The sequence below is a fragment of the Mobula birostris genome, chromosome 7 (genome assembly GCF_030028105.1).
Source record: "Mobula birostris isolate sMobBir1 chromosome 7, sMobBir1.hap1, whole genome shotgun sequence".
NCBI lineage: Eukaryota > Metazoa > Chordata > Chondrichthyes > Myliobatiformes > Myliobatidae > Mobula > Mobula birostris.
Window position 1 is genome coordinate 31,691,444 of NC_092376.1, and position 25,333 is coordinate 31,716,776.

Sequence of the window (25,333 nt, forward strand, 5' to 3'; positions counted from 1 at the left end):
CTTGTAGTTTTTCAAGGAACTAACCTGGAAAGTTGATGAAGGCAAGGCATTTGACAAAGTCTTGCATGGGAAGCTGATCAAGAAAGTTCAGTCACTTGACATTCAAGATAAGGTAGTAAATTGGAAGAGACATTGGCTTTGTGGCAGAAGCCAGAAAGTGGTAGTAGATAGTTGCCTCTCTGAATGGAGGTCTGTGACTAGTGGATTGCCATGGGGAATGTGTTGGGTCAGTTGTTGTCTAATGCCTGTATCAATGATTTGGATGATAATTGGTTAAATGGATCAGCAAATTTGCAAATGATACTAAGATTGTGTGTGTGTAGTGAACAGTCAGGAGGGCTATCATGGCTCGCAGAGGGATCTGGACCGGCTGAAAAATGGCAGATGGAAGTTAATGCAGACAAGTGAGAGGTGTAGCACTTTGGGAGGGCCAACTAGGATAGGTCTTGCACAGTGTGGTAGGGTACTAAGGAGTGTGGTAGAACAGTGGGACTTGGGAATACAGGTCCATAATTCATTGAAAGTGGTGTCACATGTAGATAGGGTTGTCAAGAAAGCTTTTGGCACATTGGCTTTCATAAAGCGGTTGGAATATGTGTTGAAGATGTATAAGGTGTTGATGATGCCTAACTTAAAGTATTGTGTGCAATTTTGGTCACCTACCTACAGAAAAGTTGTAAATAAGACTGAAATAAATGAGGGGAAAATTTACAAGGATGTTGCCAGAATTGGAGGATCTGAGTTGTAAGGAAAGATTAAATAGGTTAACCTTTATTCCTTGGAACATAAAAGATTGAGGGGAAATTTGAAAGAGATATACAAAATTGAGTTTTATAGATGGGATAAATGTAAGCAGGCTTTTTCCACTGAAGTTGGATGAGTCTACAACTACAGGTCATGGATTAAGGGTGAAAGGTGAAATGTTTAAAGGGATCACGAAGGAAAAGTTCACTCAGAGCAGTGAGTGGAACAAGCCAGTGTCATGTCTTGAATACGTCTTGAAATGTTTAAGAGAAGCCTGGAGGTGTACATGTACAGGAGGGGCATGGAGGGCTATGGTCCTGGTGCAGGTCAATGCGAGTAGGTACTTTAAATGGTTCTGCATGGACTAGATGGGCTGAAGGGCCCTTTTCTATGACTGTAGTTTCCTATGACCCTAAGCTTGCTTTGAAAACTACAGGAGGCTTGAAATTGTAGGCATTTCACCTCTGCAAACATACTGACGTTTTGGTGAAATCATAGTTCATGAAAATATAAATAAAACCCTGTAGATTGTAGAAATCTGAAATAGGAACCAAAAATCTGGAAACATTCAACAGTTCAAACTTCACCTATATATAGTATATGTTGTGTGTGTTTGTTTGTGTGTGTGTGTATATTAAAAAAATTAACATTTCAGATCAAAGACCTTTCATCAGGAATGGTGTCCAGCTGTGATCTTCAAACTGGTTTTATGGAAGTTTGGTTCACTTCATCGATTATATGTATTTTTAACAAAAATAGTGCGGAATAGGCTTTTCTACCTTGTATGTGTATTCACGAATGATAATACCAATTGAAATAAATCTGGTCAGAGCAAAGATGAGAGGGTAAATGCACAGGAATAACAGTGTGTGCATTGCTATTGGCACTTGGAGCAAGATGCTAGAATTTGAAGAGTACCAAGATGAATTTTTTTAAACAAAGAATGTGCCAGCTTTTTAGCCTGAGAAGAGGGAAGATGAACAATGTTTAAAATGTGAATAATGTCAGTAGCCTACCTGAAATCAGTATGGTGTGTGTGTGTGTGTGTGTGTGTGTGTGTGTGTGTTGAATTTTATTTCTTGAAGTGTTGAGTTGTAAGCAACACACACCAAAGTTGCCGGTGAATGCAGCAGGCCAAGCAGCATCTCTAGGAAGAGGTACAGTCGATGTTTTGGGCCGAGAATGTACCTCTTCCTAAAGATGCTGCCTGGCCTGCTGCGTTCACCAGCAACTTTGATGTGTGTTGCTTGAATTTTCAGCATCTGCAGAATTCCTCGTGTTTATGTTGAGTTGTAAGTGTGTGATTGAATAAGTTTACTTTGGGGAGGGGAGTTTGCAGAGTAGTAATGTTACTTGAAATTCTAAATGCTAATGGCTGAGATTTGAATGTTGCTTTTAAAAAATGAGTTTCTGCGCAGAATCTGCTGGCGATGTATAATTAAAGTGAAATGCATTGGTTAGAACTTTGAATTTCTCAAGTGCCTGTTCCAAATTTTCTGGGTGGTCACCCATCTGACAATTTTCAACATGCCTCCAAAATAAATCAAAAGAACTGAACAGGATAATTGTGGAATGATTTTTTTTTTCCCAGTTCAGATAATTGAAAGCAAGATCTTTGCCAAAGATGCAGTTGATTTGGTAATTCTGCAGGATGAAGATCTATAGTAAAAAAAATACATGACTTGAATCTTAATCTCATTAAGGTGCTTTTCAATATACTTTAAACAATGCACTTAGACTATCATAATGGAACCAATACTTTATACAATGGCTATTTCTGGATGCCCATGTCCTTTTGTCAATTAAGGTTTGGGGGTGCTATTCAATAATTACAGGAGGTATTTTGAGTGGAAGTTTCAGCAGATGGTGCTGCTGTAATTGGTACAATGTTTTAGATCCAGCCAAGAACCTAGCTGGAACTTTAACTGTTGCACCTGATGCTAAGTTGAAGTGTCCTCCCATTACAATGAAACATCAGTCTAGATTTGCTAAGGCTCAGAAGTACGATCTGGCCATGTTGCATGCACTAATAGAGGATTGAAAGGCCTAGATAGAAAGGATGTGGAGAGGGAGTTTCCTACAGTGGGGGGTGGGGAGGTGGGGGGAGGAGTCTAGGACCAGAGGGTACAGCTTCAGAATAGAAGGACACCCCTTTAGAAAAGAGATGAGTAGGAATTTCTTTAGAGGGAGGTGAATCCCTGGAATTCATTGCTACAGGCCGCTGTGGAGGCCAAGTTATTGGGTATATTTTAAGCGGAGGTTAACAGGTTTTTAATTAGCGTCAAAAGTTGTGGGAGAAGGCAAGAGAATGGGGTTGAGGGGATAATCAGCCATGATGGAATGGTGGGGCAAGATCGATGGGCTGAATGATCTAACTCTGCTCCTGTGTCTATTGGTCTTATTGCAGGAGACTTGTGTCATGATCCAAAGGTTATTCTACTTAACCTGAGACCTTTTCCAATTCATTTGCCTAGTGAACTGCAAAGATTTGAAACCTTTGCTGTATCATGTCTTGTGTTTGAACTACTCTCCAGAAACTTGAAGACACAGTTTAAGTTGTGTGTTCAGAGCAATAGTGTAATGAAAAGGTATGAAGTGAAAAGAATACTGTTCTGGATAGCCTTGGAATAGTTTGTAGGGCTGATCAGCACTTGCATTGCTATGATGTGTGAGCAGGATGGGTTGGACGGCTGTCAAAATCATATTGGCTGATGTAACTCAATGCAACTTAACAGAAAAGACAACTCTTGCGGAATCAGCCGATAGTATTCATAGTGAAACACGTTGGAACTAGTTTGGAAAATGTGTAACTTGGGTGGTTGATGGTTGGGTTGAGTTGTTTTCTGAACTTGACAATCCGTTTGCAAACGTTTCATCACCATATGAGGAGACATCATTAGTGCGCTGTTAATTGTGGTTTGTCCTCCAAGTGCTTGGCCTTTAATTACTTACCAGTCAGCTGATTGGTCTTCATTTTGGAAACTCAGTTGTGACGTGTGAAGGAAATCTCATTGTTGATTGGTGGAGTGGCGAACTTAGTGCGTTGTGGTCTGGAATTTTGCCTGCATTGGCTCATAAACAGGATCACGGTCTATATTTTTTTTTCCAGAATTGTTTACAGAAGATCATGCTTCTAGGAATTCCCTTGGATGCTGGATGTTTACATGCACCATGCAGACCAAAAGAACAAAGCAAGCTATTGGATAAAACCAGTGCGGGGATTGCAGCAAATACTACGTCAGCCGTACTGGGCGAAAACTATCCACAAGGATCCATGAACCTTAACAGGCTATAAAACGGCATGACCAGCTCTCCCTAGTCTCTACCCACAAAGATCGAGAGGTGCACAGATCTGTCTGGGCATCAGTGAAAGCCATGGTGCAAGTAAGCACACGGCACGCAAGAGAATTCTTAGAATCGTGGTTTTCAACGAGCAATTCTGTGGGGAAAAAAACGTGCACCTTGATCCTATTTGTCAATGCAGGCAAACCACAATGCACGAAGTTCACCACATTCCCAATCAACAGCGAGATTCCCTTCCCACATCACAATGGTAATAATTTTGGAAATTTGAATTAGTTGATAAGTATATAAAGGCCAAGTATTTGGAGGATTCATCACAATTACTGGCACACTGATGTCTCCTCATATGGAGATGAAACATAGCCAAGTACATTGCCAAGATCAGTGAAATATTGGTTAGAGCTGCAAAAAAAATTGGCTTCAATGCCCTTAAACTTAAACTGGGGGGAGGGGTGGTATAGACTTGAAAAAGAAATTAATATTCAAACCTTTCAGGTTTCAAGCAGCTTGGAGCATAATGCAAATAAGACAAGTGTCAGATGCAAGAAGAGCTTTTCTTGACCTCTTCCAAAAAAAAATGAAGTGGCAAGATAACAGTTGCCTAATGTGTAATTCTGTAAATTTCCAAACTCTCTTTGTTGCAATCAGGAGCAGCATTCTACTCTGATTCTGGATTGAGGTAAATTTCCAAAAGGAAAACCTAATGTCATGGTATTAGCACATTTCAACAGTGTAGTTAAGTAAAATATTTGTTCATCTATTAATGATTCACCAATGACTTCAAGAGCTGTGATTCTGAAATTTTGTTGAGGAGAGTTCAGTGCTCTACAGTCTATGTTGGATTTCTAATTTGAGTTTTAACTAGTGGAGTATCATTGCCAAAATACACTTCTGTGCATCAATGAGGGATATAATTTGGTTTCTTTTATCACAATGCTGAACCAGCAGCATTAGGAAGAGGTTGTGGGGGAAGAACATGAATGAGGAGATGATGTGGTTTTATGTAATTTTGACTTTTCTGCTCTTGTTCTCTTTCTGAAACCTGATTTGCTCATTGACATAAACATTTTTCTATTCAATATTCTGTGTTTACCTTCTGACTTCTACCACCTGAGACTGCTTTACAGCTATACACAAAGTTCAGAAATTGGGTCGGGTAGTGAAGGAAAATAATTGTGGCATGGAAACAGGATGTTGATGCTCAGCAGGTAGGGCAGAATCTGTGGCAAGGTGCTGCACGTGAACCAGTCATCTAGCATTGTTATGACCTGTATTAATTGACCCAGAAATCTCCTGAAACCTCTTCTTCTGGTGCTTGACACAAATTTTGTCTGTGTAGGAGTAAAAAGTGTCATTGTATGTTTTCTGATGTTAGATGGTCAATGGAAGTTGCCGTTGGTCTATTTGGAAACCCCCAAACCACAGTTGTTTGTTGTCACTGATGTGTTGTGAAATCTGTTTTGTAGCAGCAATACAATGCAAGACAAAGTTGCTGTAAGTTACAGAAAATGAGGTAGAATTCAGATATTTCATAAATCTGAAGGCAGAGGAGAAGAAGCTGTTCCTAAAATTGAGTGGGTCTTCAGGGCTCCTGGACTTCCTTACCAGTGAGGAAGAGGGCATGTTCTAGACGGTGAGGGTTCATTCTGGATGCTGCTGCCTTGAGACGCCACTTTTCTGAAGATGGCCTCGGTGAGGGGGAGGATTGTGCCTGCGAAACTGGCTGAATCTACAACCCTCTGCAGCTGCTTTTATTCTTGTGCTTTGGAGCCTCCACAATGGGCAGTGATGCAACCAGTCAGGATGCTCCCCACTCGTGTTAGGGTCTTTGTGACAGACCAAATCTCAAACTCCAAACGAATTCTAGCTGCTGGTGTGCTGCCTTTGTAACCGCACCCAGGAAAGATCCACTAAGATGCTGACACCCAGGAAGGAGCTTGAAGCTGCTCGCCCTTGCCATGACTGACCCTTTAATGAGGACTATGTTTTAGCATAAAAAGATGAAATTGGTAAAGAGGGTGTTTATTTCAAACCCTTTGGCTATTCTTTGCAGAAGGACATTGTTAGGGGTTAAATTTCAATTCCCTACATGATTATTCTTGCACCTTAATGTACTTTGGGATGTTGGTGTTAAAATGCAATCCATGCTCCCAGATCTCATTAACATTCAGAAATTAACATGTATGGAAGTTGATGCTGATTTGCAGATAACCACTTTGATGTTCTTATCTGGCGTTTCAATATATTTAGGGCTCCAGAAAATGATGATGACAGACCATTAATCTGGAACATTGACATTTGTCACTCTCATGAGGAAGAAACAAGATGCTTTTTGGTTACTGGTGGGGTGATAACCTATGGAGAGAAAATAGGCAGTTGAGGCTTGAACTTGGGAGTTTTAGCTTCCTTTTGGATCACATTAATCCATTAACTCGTAGCTTGTGAGTGTAGGGCTATTTCAACTTTGTTTAAACTTCTGGTTGTCATTTTTGCTCTGAGTCTCGATGACTGGGAAGTCAGGTTTGGTTACTGGTATTAAAGTATATTTCAGGATGTCTCCATGTGTAAGGTTACCTTTACCTTCTGCTTTTTTTAGGCAGGACAGGAACAATGGTCTGTACATGGTTGATTGACAGTGATCAATTTGAGAATGCAAAGGTAAACATTTTTCAATATGGCAATTCAAACTTTAGTAATGACTTCGATTTTAAATATTGGAAAGAGAATTTCAATATGCTTTAAAGTTTGTATTGAAGCTGAGAGGACTGGAATCTTGCAGTTATATTTTTGCGGATTTTTTTTTAACTTGCAGGAAAGTTTGGATTACTTTGGTGAGAGAAGAACTGATACAAGTGTCAGCTCAAAATTCCAGGGTGTGGAAACTCCATCCCAGGTAATGTCATCTTGTTCTACTGTGCCAACTTTCATGGAGGGTTTGAGTTTGATTTCATTCCCAATGCATTAGAAGATCTAGTATTTTACAATGAGCTTTCAATATGCTAACAATCTTAAATTAACCTGTTTTAATTTCCTGCATTGTTTCTTGAATCTTCCGTGTAGACAATTGTTTGTATTGCTCCCAAATATTAAATTCACCTACACAAAAGTTTACCCTGATTGTAACACTAAATGATTTGTACACAAGAAAAAAAACTATAATTGGGTCTCTCAAATTTGCACGTTATTGATATAAATTCAGTTTTTATATTTGTGATGTTGAGTGTTTTCTAATGAATAGGGGAATTTTACTTTGTACTGCAACTAGAGGTGGTATGCTTGAATTTTTTAATTATTCTTTATAGAGCAGATATGTTGGCTATTATGAAGTAATGAAAAATGAGTACAAACGGCAGCCCCCACCTCCAAAGAAACTAAAAGTGAAAAGCATCAGAATTTATTCAATTCATGGTAAGCCTTTTGAATATTGCAAGTCTGGTTTAGTGATCTTTAAGCTAAAGATACAGGTTTGGAAGTTGAACTACTTCAACTTCATTTGAAAATTTTGTTTTTTAATATCAGAAACGTACTGTTTGGTGGAACTGAACGATGATATGCACCTGATAGATGATGAACAATGTAAGAACCCAAAAGTACATTACTCTTCCTTGTAGCTCAGCTAGAATGAAAGGCGTCTGATTCCTCTCATCACACAAAAGCAAGTTGAAGTTTGTCATCTGACTGTACATATACAAGAAAATGAAACAACGTTCATTTGATCCTCATTGCACCCACATAACATATATCGCACATTAACTTACTTACAGTAAAATATTTTGGTTTAAGTATAATTCAGAATGGTGGTGGCAGGGTGTTCATTAGTTTCACTGCCTGACGGAAGCTGTTATCTAGTCTGGCAATCCTATTCCTGATGCTTCTTAACCTCCTTCCTGACGGTAGTGGATCAAGGAGGCTGTGGGATATGTGGTAGAGATCCTCAACAGTGCTTTGGGGCCCTTCATCTGCAATGCTTCCGGTAAATATCACAAATGGATGGGCGGGAGGGAGACCCCAATGATACTTTTGGTGGCTTTTGCAGTCCAATACTTTGCAGCTTCTGTACCACACAATGATGTAGCCGGACAGGACAATCTTGATGGTGTTCCTGTAGAAAGTTGTTAGAATGGGGGCGAAGAGCCTTGCATGCCTCTTTCTTCTCAAAGTGTAGATGTTGCGATGTCGTCCTGACTAAATCAGGTGGGTCCAGATTAGACTGCCTGTTATGTGCACACCAAGGAACTTTGTGCTCTAACTCTCTTCATGACAGAGCCGTTGATATGCAATGGAGAGTGGTTGACCTGTGCCTTCCTGAAATCCGCAATCATCTCTTTTGTCTTGACCTGAGTCTCAATGTGGATGTTCTCGGCATTTGACAAGCCTCTCTACATCCTCTCTATATGCTGACTCATCATTGTTGCTGATGGGGTCCACCAGTGTGGTATCATCAGCGAACTTGATGGTGTGGTTTGAGCTGAATCTGGCAGTGCAGTCGTGCGACAGCAGCAAACTGAGCACACACCCCTGGGGGCGGGGGGCACCAGTGCTCAGCGTGATGTGAGCCTGAGAAGTTGCTGCCAACTCAGGCTGACTGGGGTCTTTCCATCAGGAAGTCCAAGGTACAGTTACAGAAACGTGTTGAGTCTCACTGAGGGCTGTCTTCCTGCCAGCCTCTGAGGGATGATGGTGTTAAATGCCGAGATGAAGTTGAAGGACAGCATTCTGGCGTATGAGACATCGTTTTCCAGGAGGCACAGGACTGAGTGGAGGGCCGAGGCTCTGGCATCATCAGTGGACCAGTTGGTGTGGTAGGTGAACTAAAAGGGGTCCAACATAGCTGGAAGGTTTGGATTTTGTACAACCCATTACCAGCTGCTCAAAGCACTTCATGATTGTTGAAGTCAGTGCCACTGGGTGGTAATAATTTAGGCCGGATACCTTCACTCTCTTGGGCACCAGAATTATGATGGCTATTTTGAGGCCTGCAGGGACGGTGGACTATTTCAGACAGATATTAAAGATGCCCGTTAAGACCTCTCTGTTAGCTGGGCTGCACAGCCCCTCAGCACCTGACTGGGTATGTTGTCTGGCCCTGCAGCTTTGCAAGGATTTACCCTGGCTAGGGTCCTCTTCACTCCAGTTGTGGCCAGACAAGGTGCCTTCTCAGGAAGAGGAGGTGGCTTTCCTTGATGTCTTCTTTGACACCATGATTATTTGTTAAATATTGACTGGGGTGTAAGCAATGTTCCCTCTGATCTTTAGTAGTCAGTGTCCGCAAAAATATGATGTTGTGCAAATTTTTTTCCTGTGACTAAAGTATGTGCGCACTGAATACACACATGGTACAGTTTATGTAGGTTTGCAAAATATTTGACATAAAACTACAAAGAATAACAACAAAATAACATGCATATTTGAGTCACAGTTATTTTTTCTCTCTTTCATCTTTGGTATTTACCCATTCTTTGTAAACTCTATCTCGACTAATAGAACTTCCATCCCATTAATAGCTTTTGATTCTCATTAACATATTCAAATGACATTCACACAAACGGTTTCTCAGCTTGTTTTTGAGTTGATTCATTAGGCTAAAACCTTGTTCACAGTCTGCACTAGACGCAAGAAATGTCCCCCCCAATGTCCATCAACTGTGCAAGGTCGCAAAACTGTTCATTTTAAAGTACAAATGCCACCATTTGAGCAAAGTTTGAAATCAGTTTGGATTTAATTTTTTCCTGCATGGAAAATTTGAAATCATTAAACTGCCTAACTATTACAATATTTTTAGCTAGAAAATCATGATATCTTAGACGTAAGGCATTAACTTGTTCATCGCCAAATGTGAGGTCACAATCTGCAATTGCGGAGAAATCAAAAGCTGACCATTCTTGTAACTCAACTTTGATCATTTTCGCTTTCGCTTATCTGCACTCAACCATAACATACATAGCACTCCTGTACCGGGTAATGATGGGTTCTGTTGCCTGAGCTTTTGTACACCGTCCAAATACAATTAACTTGCCAAATGATGCTTCAAAAAGTCAAGTTTCCAAATATCATCCCACTTCTTTCCACCAGCAAATTCTCCAGCAACTTTCGCATCACGACAATACAAACAGATAACTCCAGTTTCAGAATCATACATAAAGATTTCTCATAGCTGAATGTTCATGACCTCATGAGCTTTCGGTGTAGCAGGTTCTACTATTTTGTTAAGCCATTCAACTTTAAACAAATTTGCAGTTCTTTTGCGCTTCACGCCCTTCGCTTCTTTTGAATTTGACATAGTGAATCAATATTTTTCCTAATAAAAACTTAGTAAGCTATCTACAGGATTTGAAACAGATCTTTGTAAACTTTACGATATGAACACTCTCCACCAAACATGGCTGCCACTGTGATGCAGCTGTACAAACCAGAACAGGAAAGGTGAGGTGACGTAAATTAGTGACGTGCATTGTTGTATTTGAAGAACCGACTAACTAGTTAACAGAAACAGTTAGCTAAAAGATTATTTTCAATAAGTATAATTATTAATTACTACATTATTTTAGGTAATGAACCTTTTGTGCGCACATTAATTTCCTTTGTGTACTGGTTGAAAAACGTGTGTGCATGCACACACGCGCACAGCTTAGAGGGAGCTATGGATGTAAGTATTTTCCAGTAAATTGGAGATCTTGATATTATTTAAAATGATACTGAGATTATTTTTCCATCCACTGGACATTGGGCTACTGATGATCCCAGCCCTATTGGCATGGACTGGTACATGGCCACAGTAATCCAGCCCATTACCAGACAAATGATCCCATATAAATAATCATTTACAAGTGAGCAGGAAATTGACCTGTCATTGTATCTTTAAAATTTAAATACAATTTCAATGTAATAGAGACAGGCAAACATAATTGGCCTCCAGCCACAAAGTAAAATTATTTCCAATTTGTATGCAATTTACAGCTGCCTCTACTGCTCTTGAAAGAGGTGACTCCCAATTGTGTTGAGTCCCAACAATTTCATAGTCTTGCTGATCTGTTTCTGGCTCTGTATAAACCGTGCATTATGTACTGTTCCTGGGTTTTTTATAGATATAACTAAGTTTTGTGCTATGTATACCTTCCTGCTTCTACCTGCAAAAGGAAAAGTACATAAATTGCTTATTTCCTGTTGAGGAACTACAACTTATTATGATGTTCTAGGTGCATAACTTTTGAACTGATATTTCAAACTGCTAACTTGTAGTTTGCCCACCAGCTCTGCAGTATAGTGAAGATCTACAGCAGTCACTTTAAACTGATCACGTTCAAGAGAGATGTCGATGAGAAAATGCTTAGGTTCCCAAACATTCTTGTGCAGAAATGTACAAGAAAACCATTTTTGCTTGACTCAATTCACGATTGTAAATATCAAATTTGGCAAGTCATTAACTATTAACAGTAACTATTTAAGATAGCCTTAAATAGTTACTTTTAACACTAACTATCAACGTTAACTATTTAAGATGACCTTTTTAAAAACAATTATTTCTGTACAGTCATTGGCATGTATAGGGGCTGGTTTTGTGATGTGTTCTGTAGAGTGCACCAATGAGGGTGTTTTCATGCTGCAGTTACTAATATCAAACTGATACTAGGAATTTGGACTAAGGGAGAAAGCAGGAGCTGGAACACTTATAGAAAAGCTAAGCTGTGTTGAGCAGTTAAATCTCTCTGTTGTCTGGCAGTGCAATATGCGAGCTGCTGAAGCATTATCTTGAAGTATTGGAATTTTTGGGGGATGTTATGCATTGGAATTGAAGTGTTGCAAACAGGAAGCTGCTCAATGCCTGTATTTTGATTAGATTACGATTTGGCATTTAGTAATGAGTCAAGAACGGGAGGTCTGCTTCTCAAGATGCAAGAGACTGCTGCTGGAATTTGGAGCAACAGAATATGCTGAATGAACTCCTCTGGTAAGAGGCATCTGTAGGAAGAAGGGAATAGTCAACATGGGGCTGAAATCCTGCATCAGGCCTTCATGTTTGTGAAGACTGCCAGCTTCAGGATTTGCCATGGTTCCTCCGGAAAGCTTCTGGCATCCGCACATACAGTTAAATGCATTAAAATCCAAAGGTGCTGTTGACCTGATTTGCACTGTTACAATCTTCATAGATTCAGTCAGTCATAATTTGGTGTAAACTTCAAAAACTTTCTAAGCATTGTGGAATTGAGTTTCTAATAGCATGCTAATTACTGTTGAAGTTTTGTTTCCATTTTCAGATTCATCCTATGTGTATGACCAAAACTATTTTTTCATTTAGTTTTACAAATTATTCAAACTTTAACTTTCTGATCTATTGACTATTTGGTCTAATTAACTGGCAGTTGAGGCAGATTGATAATGTTGTTCTTAGTTGGTGCCCCACTCCAAAACTGAAGAGACAAACTAGTCAGATATGCAAAACACTTTTTTAATGTTGCATTGTTAACATAATCAGGGCTATTACCTTAAGTCTGTGTATGTGGGTACAGTATTAACTGTTATATTCATCCATGTGGACCATTTCTGATATTCCACTCACTTTTCTAGATCTAACTGTATCTCAGCAGACAAACTCTCTGATAGTTACTATTAACCCACTGTCACAGCTACCTATACTACATCTCTTCCCATCTTGTCCCTTGTAATGGTGCCATTGCCTTCTCACCATTGCTGTCACCCATGCATTTGCTATCGAGATTAGGCTTTCTATTCCAGGACATTGGAAATGTCCTCCCCTTTCAGGGACCATGGCTTCCCTTTGTGGTTGGAGCTCTATCTCATATCACCTCTGTTTCTCTCATTTCTGCTGTCAGCTCACCTTCTCCCAGACTGAACAGAGATGGAATTCCCCTTGTCTTGTCCTTCACCCCATGAGTCTCCATATCCACCAGCTATAACTTGATACTACCACCAGCCACATCTTCCCCTTGTTCCTTTCTGACCTCTTCAGGGATCACTCCCTCTGAGACTTCCTGGTTCACTAATCTCTCCAAACCCATCTGTCACCTTTACCTCTGTCACTTTCCCCTGCCCTCACAGTTGATCTAACACTTGTCTTTGCACCTCCTACTTCATCATCATGAGAGATAAAAGGTCCTTCAATGAGAAGCAAAGGTACATATACGTCTCTGATCTTCTCATCTTAATGTAGCCTCCTCTGCATCCAAATTTAGTGCTCTTGCTGTGACCTCCTGTACATCAGTGACCAGATGCTGATTTGACGACTATTTCAAAGAACACCCACTCTCAGTACGCCATGGCCAGCACGAGCTCCCAGATGCCAACCATTTCATCTTCCCTTCATTTGCACACTGACCTGTCCATCCATGGCCTTTCTACTGCCAGGCTGAAGCCCAACACAAGCTAGAGGAGCAATACCTTTTATTCTGCTTGAGTAATCTACAACCAAGGGCATGAATATTGAGTTTTCCAATTTTGGGTTATGTTAGTGATTTCTGGGTTTAGGATTCGTACATTTAGCAATTGACGTTAGCTACCAGTCTTCACATCTGAAAATTTATAGTGTATTTAATTTGGAGTGCAGCTCTGAACAATGAGTTCCTAAAAGCTGTGAATCCCAGTCCAGAAAAAGCTAATTAAAATTCATTTGGATGTCTGGGATGGGGAGGTGAATCAGGAGGTGTGAAGGTTGTACAGTATGTAGTTTCAAAGAAAGCATTATCCATACATTGTAAATATGGAATTATTCTTTGATGTTTGGCACATATAAAATATCAAGCCCCATGTTGGGCCAGAGAGACTTTTCGACTGAAAGCATCTTCATATGATGCCTGTTGTATCTTGTTTTGTCGAATAAAGAAGCTGCTTTGTATTTACCAGTAATTTCATGTAACAACAGTAGCCTGCCCCCCTTGTTTTTCCTGTTTCTCTTCCCCCACCTTCTGATGCTCTTCCCCCATTTTTGGCCCCTTCTCACTATTACCAATTCCATTTCACCATCTTTTACCCTTCCCTCCATCTACCAATTCATTCTCCAACTCTCCTCAATTTCCATCTGGTTCTAGCATTCATTCGCCTCTCCCTTGTCATTTTATGGTTCACATTCTCATCTCCTTTACAGTACACAGTCCAGTACTGCGGTTCCTGGTTATCACCCTCCAGCACCTTCACACTCTCCTCCTCCACCTTGTTCCATCTGTTAATTATTTTTCATCTCCTTGCCTCCATCTGTCATTCACCTGCCAAAATCTTTGAACTCCGCTCCTGCTCACCTCTCCTGACTGGCACTACCTGTTGTGATCTCGCACCCCTCCTCAGTCCATTAATCACCTTGGAGTTCTTTCTTACCATTTCGCTTCTGTCTGTTGGACATCTCATCTCTCCACTCTCAGTCCTGATGCATGGTTTTAGCTGGCAATTTTGACAATTTCTTTCCTTCCACTGATGCTGTTTGACCCCACAGATTTCTTCTAACATTATATTGCTCCAGATTCCAACATTTATTGTGTCTTGTATCCATTGTCTTACCAATCTACAAATCATAAGTAACTTAGCTAATTAATGTCTTGCTTGGGAACCATCCCAAAAGTACCATTTGAGGCTTTAACACCTCCACAATTTGTCAATCCATTTAACGTTGGAATTTTACAATGTTTTCACTTTGATATGTGAAATAATTTTTGGGGTGCTAAATAGCCAACTCGGTGATTTTGGCTTAGAAGAGCAAGGGGAACCTAAAGTAATTCCCCTCTAGGCCAGGGGTTCCCAAACTGGTGTCCACAGACCACTCGGTTAATGGTAGGAGTCTATGGCAAGAAAAAGGTTGGGAACAAATCCCTTACTCACTCTTCCTTCAGTTAGTCCTGACGAAGGGTCTCGGCCTGAAACGTCGACTGCACCTCTTCCTAGAGATGCTGCCTGGCCTGCTGCGTTCACCAGCAACTTTTATGTGCGTTGCTGGGAACTCCTTCCCTAGGCTTTGCATTTTTTTTGTTGTTTTCAGGTCTTCAACATTTGCAGTTTTAGAAATCAAAAATCTCATTTGAAAATGCAAACTTGCATAATTTTCTGCATAAGAAATACCAAGTCTGCAATGAGTGACATTTACTGATGATTAACAAGCAAAATATTTTCCACCCCACACAGGTGTCGGTAGGAACAATGGCAGTGACTTGAAGGTTGAAATTATTGTGAAGAAGGTGCTTGTATTTCAGTGTGTTTGTGCAACACAAGAAAATTGTAAGGTAAAGTACACAATGATTAAAGATCGGGAGAGTTCATTAACACTGCGGTTTCATTCCAAATAACATGGTATAGTGTTTTAATCTTTCAAGTTTAAATTCGGGTTAACAGCAGAATACTAATTAGAATACTATTATTTTGCATTCATTCAAATTCAAGTGTGACATATAATCTCTTTTGACTGTTGCCACGTTGAGTATGGTGTGCAAGTGTTTTAGGCACCCTACCTATAGTTTACATTTTTATATGTATAAATATAAATATTGTAAGGGTGCCTAAGACTTTTGCACAGTACTGTATTTGTCAGCTTAGAGTGGAGAACGAGTTTGTAAATCTGGCGGGAGCAAAGGATGTTGGGAATGGTGCGGGTGGACCCCTGCGGAGGAGGCGTGTGGGACGGCTGGCAGAAAAGGAGTGCCATGGGTGGGAGGTGGCACAGATGCAGACACACCCAGCCTTGAGACATCAAGCAAGGCCATTTGATTCCAAGCAATTAGTTTGATCATTACAGAATATCTGGTGCTTCCTGTTCCCTCCTCTCTCCCTTCCCCCTTTCTCAACCATGGTTCCCTTCTCTCTGTCCCCCTCCTACTCTCAGTCCACAATAGAGACCCATGGCAGAATCAAGTTTATCATTACTCATGTATGTCATGAAATTTGTTTTTATTTTTTATGGCTGCAGTACAATGCAATACAGTACTGTGCAAAAGTTTTAAGTACCCTAGCTTTCTGCATGCCTAGAACTTTTGTACAATACTGTATATCAAATAATCTGATGCAAAATGGAACAATTGTAGTGGAATAGATTTAGTTCATATAATCTGAAAGTAGAGGATGATAGTGGAAGGCTTGTCAGAATGGAGGCCAGTGACTGGTGGTCTGCTGTGCTGTGGTGGTTGGTGTTGCTTGTGATTTATATAAATTATTTCAATGCAAATGCACATGCTTGATTTGTAAATTTGCAGATGACACAAAAGTAAGTGTTAGAAGGTTATCTTGCATTACAGAGGGCAGGGGAATTTTGATTAGTTGGGAAGTGGGGCAAATGGACTTCAATGTGGATAGATGAGGTGATGTGTTTTGGAACATTAAACAAACACAGGATTTACACGATGAATGATATGGCACTAGGGAATGTAATAGAACAGGGGGACTTGGGAGTTTATTGACGGTGATGTCACAGGTAGTCAGGCTGGTGAAAGTCATGTTTGACATGTTGGCCTTCATCAGTTGAGGCACTGAGTATAGGAACTGGAGCATTATGTTTAGTTGTACTAGTCATTGAGACTACTTTTAGAGTGTTGTGTATAGTTTTGGTCATCCTATTATGAGAAATATGGGGTGTCTCTGGAAAGAGAGCAGAAAAGATTTGGGGATGTTGCCAGGCCTGAAGTACAGGGAGAGATTGGCCAGGCTAAGCCTTTATTCTTTGGAGTGTAGCCTTTCACGAGGGTGATAACCTTATAGAAGTTTATAAGATCATGAGGGCATAGTTACAGTGGACAGTAAGTAGGGTGGGTGGGTGGTGTCCAAAACTAGGGGCATAGAGTTAGACTGAGAGTGGAAAGGTTTGAAAGGGATCTGAGGGACAACTTTTCCATCCAGGGTGGTGAGAACGAGCTGCCAGAGGAGGTGGTTGAGGCGGGTACAGTAGTATCATTTAAGAACCACTTGGAAGGTACAAAGAAATGTGGGGCTTAGAGGGATATGATCTGATGAAGGAAATGGGGATTAGTTGGTTGGGTACCATGGTCGACATGGACTCACTGAGCCAAGGGACTATATCCATGCTGTATTGCTTTTTGACTCTGTACATACTCACGTGAGGCAATTTCTATGGCAAGTAACTCTTCTGTTTAAGGCAACAATGTATAAGCAAACCTGAAGTCCAGCTGCCAAGAAAATGGTGGAAGGCTGCCTTTGATCCCTGGAGTTCGAGCAAAGGCGTTCCACTGTACATGAGGAATGCAGGTAACAGTAAAGTAACAGTGTGACTTTGCAGAGCAGATTAGGCTGCATGTTGAGTATGTCTGCTCTGCCATTTGGTAACTGTGGCATATATATGTATTCAAAATGACAAACAATATGAAAAGACAGATTGTTGTATTAAGCCTACCCTATGCTATAATGGCCACAACATCATGACTAAAAGAATTTTTTGCCACCCTAAAAGAACACTGAGCAGATTGGGTGGGGTGGGGAAGAAATGGGGAAAATACAGACTGATGCTCTTGAAAGGAGTCCAGAAGATCGCTAGACCAAGTCATTGTCTTTGATTCAAACTACTCCAGGCAGAAACAGGTTTTGTCAAAAACGTGAAGTGAATCGACATTCAACAATTTTGAGGATCCTCTATTCTCTTGGAGAATCGTTTGGTGTATTTTTGTCCACGTTTAATTTAAATGTATTCTCTGCCCTCAGTTGTTAACTGGAGCCATCCACCAATAAAGAACTAACCTAGATTGTTAATTACTTTACAGACCGCTATCATTCACTTGTCTTCTAACTTAAATTGACTATAGTTCTCATAGTGAACATTTGCAACTCAAGTACTGTAGTTAAGAACCTTGGCTGAGTATCTAAAGTATTTACTGACTACCTTCACAACCAGTTTTTTGATGGGTAATTGTTTAAAGAAGGCACTGATTGCTCTGAGATTCTAGTAAGCTCCAGTAATCGCTAACTTCTTTGTGTTTCGAATGTAATTCTCTAATTTTTACATTGACCCGCTTCCTCCCGCCACTGTCTGTACATTCTCCCCGTGACTGCATGGGTCTCCTTCGGGTTCTCTGGTTTCTTCTTCAAATGTCCTGGTTGGTAGGTTAATTGGACATTGTAAATTGTCCTGTGATTAGGCTGAGGCTAAACTGGGACTTGCTGGGTGGCATGGCTCGAAGGGTTGGAAAGGCCTGTATCTCATTAAGTAAGAAATAATAACACAAGGGCTCTAATTTTGCTCTGCTCTTGCACTGACTTTGTGTAACTACCTCAGTGGAAGCTACGACAAAAGCAGAGAGAAAAATCGTGCTAATGTAACTCTGGATTGTTCAGTTAAAATCTAAAGGATCAGCTGCTGTTTTCTTAGTGAACAGGTTGCGACGTGTGTAATATTTGCCATGGCCAATATCAATGTTCCCTTCAATTAATTTGATTGGCTCAGTGCTGTTTCCTCATGAGTGGCTGAGGATGGGAATTAAAATGTACATGTCTGATGGAGAAAGGTGCCAGGGTGATCTTTGGGCAGTTTGAATCTGCTTTTTGTAGCTAGATGTTCCTGGGCAATGGTCACATTCAGTAGGTGAATGATTCTTCCTAAACTGAAAATTTGGCATGGATGCAAGAGTTTGGGCAATACAAACCAAAGGCAAATGTTGCCATCTGAATTGCTAGATGTTAGCAGACATTAGCAATCATTCTCAGTAAAATAACTGTTCATTCTTGCCATTAGACAATCCAGAATTTGGCTTGGGTGTGTCTTGAGGAAAGACAAACTGATTACACCCTGCAGTGGCAAAGGACTACTTTAACCAGCACTGATCCTGATATCCAGCAGTTGGCCTGGACTGGAGTCCTAGATGGATTAAGCAGATAAGTCAGGATCATAAGAAATAAAAAGAACATTTGGCCATATGGCCCCCTCAAACTTGCCCTGCCACTTAGTAGGGTCATGATTGGTCCCACTTAGCACTGCTCAGTTTTGAACCTCATTAGAGATTAAAAACCCCCTGTGCTGCCCATTACTGTCAAATATCCAGAGAGCTCCAGGGTAGAACATCCAGAAGATTTGCTCCCAATAGTCCTAAGTAAGTGACCTGTCTTGAAGCCATGACCCCCCCCCACGCCCCCCCCCCAACCCCCTGGTAGACCTGAGAAAACAGCTTCTCAGCATTTCCACACAAAGCATTGGGGAAACCCAGCAGGTCAGCCAGCATCTGTGGAAAAGAATAAACAGTTGACACTTTGGGCTGAGACGCTTCTTCAGGACGGAAAAGAAAGGGGGGAAAATGCCAGAATAAAGGGGTGGGGGAGAAGAGGGATGCTAACTGGAAGGTGATAGGTAAAGCCAGGTGGGTGGGAAAGGTCAAAGGCTGGAGAAGAAAGATTCAGAGAGGAGAGAGGACCATAGGGGAAAGGGACAGAGGAGAGGACCCAGGGGAAGTCCAGGCAGGTGAAAAGTAAAAGGTCAGAGTGGGGAATAGAGGAAGGGGGTGGGGGAGGTTGGCTTTATTTTACACTGAGTCCTTCATAAAAAAAGGTTGACATAGTGTTGTCCCCTTTTTGGTTTTTCTTTGTTTGCAGTAGCTTTGTATTTATTGTCTTTATCTCAATTTATCAGGGCTTTTTGCTCTACAACACCTAAATAATAACATTTAGTACTCCCAAATAGATGCTTATCATGCTTTGGGATCCTGCTTCCCAAAAGTACGTACAGTCCATGAGGTGCTTCGGTAGTGGCAATCAAGGTAGCCTTTCCAGTGGCCAGTCTACTTGGAGCTCTGATGTTCTCTCTTTGAAATATCCTCCTTTGTGAGTTAATGACAGCCTCTGGTTACAGAAATTTAGATTCTCTTTCTTAATGCCTTGCTGAAAATTTCCACGTGGCAATTAAGAAATTGTTGTGGATCTGAAATTGTATTTGTTATCAGTAAGCATGGCAGATTTTATTTTTTTTGCCAGAGGACAGCAGTGAACCTAATGTCACAACAATCCACTAATTATATGGATTCTCACCATCTTATTGTGGGGGAGAGTAAATAAAGACATAGAAAACCTACAGCACAATACAGGCCCTTCGGCCCACAAAGCTGTGCCCAACATGTCCTTACCTTAGAAATTACCTAGGGTTACTCATAGCCCTCTATTTTTCGAAGCTCCATGTACCTATCCAGGAGTCTCTCAAAAGACCCTATCGTATCCGCCTCCACCGCCATTGCTGGCAGCCCATTCCACGCACTCACTCTGTGTTTTTTTAAAAAAAAAGCCTCGACTATCCACATGATCAATGCCTCTCATCATCTTATACCCCTCTATCAGGTCACCTCTCATTCTCTGTCACTTTAAGGAGAAAGGACCGAGTTCACTCATTCTCATAAAGCATGCTCCCCAATCCAGGCAACATCCTTGTAAATCTCCTCTGCACCCTTTCAATAGTTTCCACATCCTTCCTGTAGTGAGGTGACCAGAACTGAGTACAGTATTCCAAGTGGGGTCTAACCAGGATCCTATATAGCTGCAACATTACCTCTCGGCTCCTAAACTCAATCCCACGATTGATGAAGGCCAATGCACTGTATGCCTTCTTAACCACAGAGTCAACCTGCACAGCAGCTTTGAGAGTCCTATGGACTCGGACCCCAAGATCCCTCTGATCCTCCACACTGCCAAGACTCTTACCGTTAATACTATATTCTGCCATCATATTTGACCTACCAAAATGAACCACTTCACACTTATCTAAGTTGAACTCCATCTGCCAATTCTCAGCCCAGTTTTGCATTCTGTCAACATCCCACTCTAAACTCTGACAGCCCTCCACACAATCCACAACACCCCCAACCTTTGAGTCATCAGCAAATTTACTAACCCATCCCTGCACTTCCTCATCCAGGTCATTTATAAAAATCACGAAGAGTAGGAGTCCCAGAACAGATCCCTGAGGCACACTGCTGGTCACCGGCCTCCATGCAGAATATGACCCATCTACAACCACTCTTTGTCTTCTGTAGGCAAGTCAGTTCTGGATCCACAAAGCAATGTCCCCTGGGATCCCATGCTTCCTTACTCTCTCAATAAGCCTTGCATGGGGTACCTTGTCAAATGCCCTGCTGAAATCCATATACATCTACTGCTCTACCTTCATCAATGTGTTTAGTCACATCCTCAAAAAAAATTCAATCAGGCTTGTAAGGCACGACCTGCTTTTGACAAAGTCATGCTGTCTGCTACTAATCATATTATGCCTCTCCAAATGTTCATAAATTCTGCCTCTCAGGATCTTCTCCATCAACTTACCAACCACTGAAGTAAGACTCACTGGTCTATAATTCCCTGGGCTATTTCTACTCCCTACCTTGAATAAGGGAACAACATCTGCAACCCTCCAATCCTCCAGAACCTCCCTCATTCTCTTTGATGATGCAAAGATCATCACCAGAGGCTCAACAATCTCCTCCTTTGCCTCCCACAGTAGCCTGGGGTACATCTTGTCCGGTCCCGGTGACTTATCCAACTTGATGCTTTCCAAAAGCTCCAGCACATCCTCTTTCTTAATATCTACATGCTCAAGCTTTTCAGTCTGCTGCAAGTCATCCCTACAATTGCCAAGATCCTTTTCCGGAGTGAATACTGAAGCAAAGTATTCATTAAGTCCCTCTGCTAGCTCCTCCGGTTCAATACACATTTTCCACTGTCACACATGATTGGTCCTATTCTCTCATGTCTTATCCTCTTGCTCTTCACATACTCGTAGAATGCCTTGGGATTTTCCTTAATCCTGTCTGCCAAGGCCTTCTCATAGCCCCTTCTGGCTCTCCTAATTTCATTCTTAAACTCCTTCCTGCCAGCCTTATAATCTTCTAGATCTCCATCATTACCTAGATTTTTGAACCTTTCATAAGCTTTTCTTTTCTTCTTGACTAGATTTACAACAGCCTTTGTACACCACGGTTCCTGTACCCTACCATCCTTTCCCTGTCTCATTGGAATGTACCTATGCAGAACTCCACACAAATATCCCCTGAACATTTGCCACATGTCTTCCATACATTTCCCTAAGAACATCTGTTTATAATTTATGCTTCCAAGTTCCTGCCTGATAGCTTCATTTTTCCCCTTACTCCAATTAAATGCTTTCCTAACTTGTCTGTTCCTATCCCTCTCCAATGCTATGGTAAAGGAGATAGAATTGTGATCACTATCTCCAAAATGCTCTCCCACTGAGAGACCTGACACCTGACCAGGGTCATTTCCCAATACCAGATCAAGTACAGGCTCTCCTCTTGTAGGCTTATCTACATATTGTGTCAAGAAGCCTTCCTGAACACACCTAACAAACTCCACCCCATCTATACCCCTCACTCTAGGGAGATGCCAATCATTATTTGGGAAATTAAAATCTCTCACCACAACAACCGTTATTATTACACCTTTCCAGAATATGTCTCCCTATCTACTCCTCGATGTCCCTATTACTGTTGGGTAGTCTATTTAAATAAAAAAACAACACCCAGTAGAGTTATTGACCCCCTTCCTGTTCCGACCTTCCACCCACAGAGACTCAGTAGACAATCCCTCCATGACTTCCTCCTTTTCTGCAGCCATGACACTATCTCTGATCAACAGTGCTGTGCCTCTACCTCTTTTGCCTCCCTCCCTGTCCTTTCTGAAACATCTAAAGCCTGGTACTCTAGGTAGCCATTCCTGCCCCTGAGCCATCCAAGTCTCTGTAATGGCCGCAACATCATAGCTCCAAGTACTGATCCACGCACTAAGCGCATCTGCTTTGTTCATAATACTCCTTGCATTAAAATACACATCTCAAACCATCGGTCTGAGCATGTCCCTTCTCTATCACCTGCCTATCCTCCCCTTCATACTGTCTCCAAGCTTTCTCTAATTTGTGAGCCAACCACCTCTTCCTCCATCTCTTCAGTTTGGTTCCCACCCCCCAGCAAATCTAGTTTAAACTAGCCCCAGTAGCCTTAGTAAACCTCCCAGCCAGGATATTGGTCCCCCTGGGATTCAAGTGCAACCCATCCTTATTGTAGCAGTCATACTTGCCCCAAAAGAGGTCCCAATGATCCAGAAATCTGATTCCTTGCCCCCTGCTCCACTCCCTCAGCCACGCATTTATCCTCCACCTCATTCTATTGCTATACTCACTGTCACGTGGCACAGGCAGTAATCCTGAGATTACTATCCTTGTGATCCTGCTTCTCAACTTCCTTCCCAACTCCCTGAAGTCTGCTTCAGGACCTCCTCCCTTTTCCTACTTATGTCGTTGGTACCAATATGTACCATGACCTCCGGTTGTTCCCCCTCCCGCTGCAGGGTATCATGGATGAAACATCCCGGACCCTGGCACCTGGGAGGAAAACTACCATCTGTGTTTCTTTCCTGCATACACAGAATCGCCTGTCTGACCCTCTAATCATAGAGTCCCCTATCACTGCTGCCATCCCCTTCCTTTCCCTATCCTTCTGAGCCACAGGCCCAGACTCTGTGCCAGAGGCGTAGCCACTGTTGCTCTCCCCAGGTAGGCAGTTTTTCACCACTCTGCAACAGTACTCAAACAGGAGTACTTATTGTTACAGGGGACAGCCATAGGGGTACTCTCTAGCCTCTGACTCCTGCTTTTCCCTCTCCTGACTGTTACTGACTTATCTGTCTTGCAAGGCCCCGGTGTGATTACTTGCCTATAGCTCCCCTCTGTCACCTCTCCACTCTCCCTGACCAGATGAAGGTAATCGAGCTGCATCTCCAGTTCCCTAATGTGGTCCCTAAGGTGCTGCAGCTCGATGCACCTGGCACAGATATGGCCATCCTGGAGGCTGGGAGTCTCCCCGACTTTCCACATCTGACACCGAATACAGAATACCGGCCTCACACACATACTTCCTGTCTGTATCCTACACGAGTAACCTACCTGGCCTCAACCTGTTATCACCAAAGCCCTCCTACTCTGTCTCCCTCTACTCATGCACCTGCTCTATAAAGCTGTCTCTTTTTTAGACTCTCCTCACTGTTCTAACTGGCTGACGTCCACACACTTGCACAGTTGTGCCTCGATCAAACCACTGAAGAAATAACCTAAATCTGAAAATGAATAGGTTCCTTGTATGAAGGTGATGAATGGAATCAAACACTCATCCTAAACGTGGACCATATTTAGTGTTGAATTCCAGAGATGATGGTAAAAATGACTGGCCATGGCCTCAAGGTAATGATTGACCAAGTGTGACATCAAGGAGCTATGATAATGCTGAAGCCAATGGACATTAAGGAGAAAACAATCCAATGGTTGGAGATGTCTCTCTCAAAACAAGTTTGTAGTTAGATGTTGATCATCTCTGCAGTAGTTCCTAAGGACAGTATTCTAGGATCAATCATTATCATCTGCTTCATCAATATCCTTCTATTATAAAGTCAGAAAAACCTGGGTGAGACAGTGGTCCTGTTGAAATTCAAACTGGGTATCAGAAAATGAGTGCTACTTGACTACCCTACCATAGCACTTTACATCCCTTCTGTCAGCATGTATTTGCAAATGCATCAGCCTAGTCTTTAGTTGGTCGGAACATCGAAGACTTGGTCAGAAGTTGGTATCATTGAGGGTTGGAATGTTCCTCGAGTCTCCTCTTGCATTTTAATTATTCACTACTATTCATGACTGTAGACCTTTGAAATGACATTGCATAATTTTGTCTATTCTATTGTCACCTTTTGAAAGGATGAAGAAGAAATAATTGAAGACTTAATTAAGGACATTCCTCAGGAACTCGTGCAATGTGGTGTGTGATTGATATTAAACCAGGGTTGATCCCCTGACTAGATGGTGAAATGAAGAATATGCCAGGCCTTGAGATTAGAGTGTAGAGTACCTTTTTGCCGTTCTTAATGTGTTGGGCATGTGGCCAAGTGGTTAAGGCGTTCATCTAGTGATTTGAAGGTCACTAGTTCGAGCCTCAGCTGTGGCAGCATGTTTGTGTCCTTCAGCAAGGCACTTAATCACACATTGCTCTAGTCTGTGTGAGGAGTGGTGCCCCACACAGAGTTCCAATCTGCGCCTTGTAAGGCATGAAAATGCCCGACGCAGGCCTCTCATGGTCTGAGTCGACGTTCCCTCCCTCCCTAATCACAGAACAGTTCTGGATGCCCAGTTACAAGTTGCAATATGGATCGAAGTTTATTTCATTTAGCTAAAATGGAGATTGGCCACAAAATTGGTGGATTGTCATAAGAATGCATCAGATTCACTACGGTCCTTTGTGCAAAAAATTTATTCTTACCCATGACATACATAAACTTTAATTTCAGACCTACATGAGTATGGTTAACTCGTAATCAC

The 25,333-nt window shown here is 41.6% G+C and overlaps 1 protein-coding gene across 1 annotated transcript in view; it reads left to right on the top strand.

The window, feature by feature from the left end:
• tpte (transmembrane phosphatase with tensin homology) overlaps positions 1 to 25,333 on the top strand; it is a 79,144-nt gene that overhangs the window by 50,164 nt on the left and 3,647 nt on the right. Inside the window, exons 13-16 of the mRNA XM_072262849.1 lie at positions 6,644 to 6,705; positions 6,860 to 6,940; positions 7,350 to 7,455; positions 15,172 to 15,269. Coding sequence (XP_072118950.1) covers positions 6,644 to 6,705; positions 6,860 to 6,940; positions 7,350 to 7,455; positions 15,172 to 15,269 — 347 coding nt within the window. The remainder of the gene's footprint in view (positions 1 to 6,643; positions 6,706 to 6,859; positions 6,941 to 7,349; positions 7,456 to 15,171; positions 15,270 to 25,333) is intronic.